The 5,000-nt window shown below is 40.9% G+C and overlaps 1 protein-coding gene across 1 annotated transcript in view; it reads right to left on the minus strand.

Annotated features, from left to right (window-relative positions):
* The window catches only part of LOC119573240 (transcription factor Sox-3-A-like), a 10,832-nt gene extending 6,847 nt beyond the window's left edge, over positions 1-3,985 (minus strand). Inside the window, exon 1 of the mRNA XM_037920370.1 lies at positions 3,779-3,985. Coding sequence (XP_037776298.1) covers positions 3,779-3,922 — 144 coding nt within the window. The 5' untranslated portion in view covers positions 3,923-3,985. The remainder of the gene's footprint in view (positions 1-3,778) is intronic.
* Between the last annotated feature and the right edge of the window lie 1,015 nt (positions 3,986-5,000).

Here is a 5,000-nt window from a genome sequence, read left to right on the forward strand (position 1 = left end):
CCTCCTTCCCTCCCTCCCTCCCTCCCCTTCCCCTTCCCTCCCTTCCTATCTCCCCTCCCTTCCCCTTCCTTCTCCCACTGCTGTAACTACTGCATTTTGCGCGGAATGCCTCCCTCACCGTTCTCATACCGTTATGTTTTTGGAGGGGAAAGAGAGGGAGAGGGTGAAGGGAGAAGGGAGAGGGAGTAGGGAGAGGCAGGGGTGAGAGTCAGGGAGAGAGAAAAAAGAGAAAAGAGAAGAAGGGAGAGGGAGAGGGGGAGGGAGAAGGATAGGGAGAGGGGTAAAGAGGAAAAGGAGAAGAGACGAGGGAATTTCATGACACTTACTTATTACTTATGAACTTTTTTTTTCTTTTTTTATGCATTATCAATACCATTCCTGTATACGTTCTTCCCTTCCTGCATCTAAACCCCATCACACCAAATTAAAAAGAAAAATCCAACTGTTGAATAAACTAGCAAAAAACGTATTCCCCACACAACAACAACAACAACAACAACAACAAAGTACAAATCCCGATTCCAAATTCCAAATGAGAGAAATAAAGAAAGAAAGAAAGAAAGAAAGAAAGAGAGGAAGAAAGTAAGAGAGAGAGAGAGAGAGAGAGAGAGAGAGAGAGAGAGAGAGAGAGAGAGAGAGAGAGAGAGAGAGAGAGAGAGAGAGAGAGAGAGAGAGGAAAGGTTTAGCCTCAGCAACAGTGAGCGGCGAACGTACAGCGCACGTTTGTTTGTTGCGCTTGTTCCTCTCTTCGCTCTTTTTTCCTTTCTTCCTTTCCTTCTTTCTCTTCACTTCTCTTTGTTTCTCCCTTTCTTTCTTTATCTATCTACACATCTATCTATCTATCTATCAATCTCTATCTATCCATCTCTCCTTTTATTCTTTCTTCTTTCTCTCCTTCCTTCCTTCCTCCTTTACTTTTCCTCTCTTGACGTGTTTATATATATATATATATATATATATATATATATATATATATATATATATATATATATATATATATATATATATTTTTTTTTTTTTTTTTTTTTTTTTTTTTTTTTTTTTTTTTTTTGTGAACGCGAGTGACGTAATCCGAACATAACGTTTGCCTCGACGGTAATTTATTAAATGATTCATCTAGTTCACTCGCGAAGTGATGAATATTTCTTTTTTTTCCCTATTTCCCTCAACGCTTCAAATCGTCAACAGTAATTACGTCTCACCCCCCACCCCCACCCCCACCCCCAACCCCCCACGTTAACATTCCTAAGAACACGAAAAGATATTGAATCGAATATATATATATATATATATATATATATATATATATATATATATATATATATATATATATATATATATAGTTTGAACGGAGGAGTTTGTTCTAATAAACTGCGTTATTCCATTTCGCTCTCACACCCGCGCCAGTTCCACAAGTTTTCGTTCAAGGCGCGAGCGAAGCCTAGAGAGAGAAAGAGAGAGGGAGAGAGGAGTGCGTTGTTGTTGTTGTTATTTCCCATTTTCTGGTCACGTTTCGGGTGGAATTTGAGGTTATTATTGATATTTATTTATTTATTTATTTTGTTTCGTTACATTCGTCAATGTGTTTCCTGTTTAGCTGTAGGATGGGTTGGAGGGGTGGGAGGGGGGGAGGGGGTTCGGTCGTAGGTGTTTACCGTTGGGAACTGCATGCTGGAGTACGTAGTTATTATCACTAGAAAAAATATATATCTCTATGTATTTCCTAATAAAATCTAATTATAAACATCAATCCTACGTGCATAAACACACACACACACACACACACACACACACACACACACACACACACACACACACACACACACACACACACACACACACACACACACACACACACACACACACACAGATAAAATATAGGTGACCTTTGCAAACAATCTCGTAACGCTCAATCTCTGTGACTTTTTTCAAGGTCTTATTATTAACAAGCTTTGAACCTCCGACGTAGTATATGTATTTTTTTAGTAAGAATATTTCTCTTTACACACTTTTAACTTTTTAACTTTACTACAACGATAACAAAGGAACCGTTACAGTTAGATACAATTACGGTAATTTAGCTTGCGTATTGAAAATATCATTAGGGCAATTAAAGCTTCAACATGCACTGAAGGTGGGTGATCTCATTAACACTCATTCCCGATAAGCATTCCTTCAAGGTTAATGAACTTCTTAATTAGGCTACTTGTATGTGCGTTCAAGGAGTAAAAATAATAATTCGAACACTCACGGTCTTTGATGTACTCGTGATCAAACTAAATCAGTTATCTTGATTATCTTTTCTTATCGCAGAAGTGGAATCGACTTCACAAAGACTATCCCTCTTCCTCACACGAGCGAAGTATGTGAGACACGTGATAAACAGTTGACATTTCCATATCTCTACCAACTCACTCACTCGCTCACTCACTCACTCACGCTCTCTCTTCTGAACACGTGAACTACATTACAAACATGCATCATATCATAAACCTCATCGACGTATGCAAAATCAATTAAAGAAATACATAAAGTGACGTCTAACACTCCACCAAAGATGAACGAAATGACAACACAAATTGAACGCAACCAAAAAGCTAAAACTGAACGAGCTTTTCCCAAAATGTTATCTCTCCCTCTAGCCGTTATCAACAAGTGAGTGAGTGTGTGGCACGATATGTCACCCACGCTGCGTGCCAGGTGTCAAAATTGTTTATCACCCCAACAACAGTCGATGCGAAGAAGGAACACTTCGGAGAAGTAAAAAACTAAACAAAAACAACAACAACAATAATAATAACAAACATAGGCCTACGTCCAACCATACCTCCACCAACAAAAATAAAAAAAAAAAAAAAAAAACTCATAATCGAATTGATTATCCTTAATCAACTACACCTAAATATGTCACGCACTAGATTCACTATCAGATAAAGTGGTTGAATCAGGAAATGACTAAGAATCGGGTGGGATCTGCTAGCTAGACCTCTATGCTGTGACTTACGTAAACTGTTGCTTCCTTGGCCACGAGGGATAGAGGCGATTTGGCCGTGGCCTCAAAGATACCTTTTCCAATGCACGTATGGAAGTAGTTCCTCGAAAGAATTACGTTATTTATTGTTTTCCTGTGTGTTATTCTACTTCTTTCTTAACGTTAAGTTTATCCCCCACCCGACTTCCCTAAGTAAAACTGCTGAGCGAGTCCTGGTTTCCGAATCTCGTGTGAACAGTAATTGCAGGAAATGTGACATATTCTTGGGGAAAAGATAAGCGTGACGACACACTTCGACGTCGTAAGGCTGTCGTTGGCACCGATGGATGATCTGTCGTGTCGGCCAAAGTTCAAAAATGCTTCATCACTCGCTTGAAATTTCCGATAGATGACCCAAGTTCTCGTGTATTAAACCTATGGCGCTTATTTCATGATGGTCGATGTCCAGAATCTGATCATTAGCGTTAAAGCTCCATAAAAAGTAAGATATGACAAAATTATCCCATTAATACTTGACACATTACCCTACTTCGGGAGTAGTCAAAAACAACAACACACATGCATCCTGTTATTCCTTAGCCCCTCACTATCAAATCGTCCCTCGCAACTTTCAGCCCAGTAATATAACAAATCATCGACACATGTGTTGATCTAAATCCAGAGAGAGAGTCCCTTGGCAGTGTCACTTGGGGTTGGTGTCATCCTCGCGTCACGGCGCAGAGCTGCAGGGAGCGACAGGCCTCCAGAAACAAAGTCCACAAAACTCGTATGATTTTTCAGCCTTACCTGTGTAGCGTCTGAATACGGCGTGTTGGACTTGTCATCGACAAGCATAGATCCAAAGACGGCACTTCGCGTGCTCTGTACAGGGATTCTCTCGTAATTTGCATGGGGTAACATTTTGCCGTCGTGCTGACAGGCCGAGTCCATGAGAAAACACTCGCGGTACGCAGCGGCGCGTCTTCATCCACGCACGGCAAAAGGGCAACTGAGTCTGTAGTAAACAGACTCTGACTGAATGCGAGGAGTGAGTAGCGTGTGGCGACAGTGACGTCACTCGCGCTCAGCCAATCGGGCAAGAGGAACGTCCACACGACTCGGTTGAATCACCTACACGTCTATTTCCATATTTTCTCGTAGATTTTATGATTTTTCGTGTAGAGTGTCATATCTCGACTGCATTTTCGCTCTTGGGTATTCTAACTAATAAATCCTACACTTTCGAGATGGCAGTGATAATGCTCTAGAACGCGAGAGAATGGGAAGTCTACAAGTTGAGAGCTAAGCGGCGATAATAAGTCGCAACAAAGAATGAGGTAGATCAAAATGTTAGAATATGTCACAACGTGCGAGTGTGACGCATCTCCGGCGCATGTGACCAGCTTTGCGTCCCCGGCTCGTAAAGGCTGGTTCGTGGATGTCAGTTCCCACCAGGCTGTCAGAGGGAGAGTTACAGCCTCTCCCTTCCGCAGCCTAAACTACTTTTCCCCCTTCCCATTATCCTTTTTTGTCGAACTTGACTTAATTAAAGTTTGAAAACACTCTGGGTGAGTTTTATTTGTTTGAATATCCATTTTCGAAATTTATGTTTTGGAAGTTTTTCATGTATAAACAAAGACGATGGAGGGAGAGGGAGACTGCACGTGCTGTCAGCGTGCGCCAGGCTAGCACAGTAATCTTACTACATTTCATTTTTTCTCCCTTGGTTTTCTCCCTTCTGTTACAATCTGATATACAGCGCCGGTAAAATAAATAAATAAAAATAGTATCGAACTTGAAACTTAAAATGCACTTTAGTTGCCTAACCTTCAGGCCGCACGTAGAAAAGACGCGTCGCACAAACCGCTTTGGTTCTCCGTTGCCCTACTTCCCGTGAGACTGAATTTGTGCCGCTGTGCATCTCTGCTTTTTGCTAAGACGAGTCACGTGAAGATGCATTAATATGATTGAGTTCCTGAATATACTGAATATTGATACTTGATATGATAATACAGTATATGTGACTTTG

This window comes from Penaeus monodon, chromosome 5, assembly GCF_015228065.2.
Source record: "Penaeus monodon isolate SGIC_2016 chromosome 5, NSTDA_Pmon_1, whole genome shotgun sequence".
NCBI classification, from domain to species: domain Eukaryota; kingdom Metazoa; phylum Arthropoda; class Malacostraca; order Decapoda; family Penaeidae; genus Penaeus; species Penaeus monodon.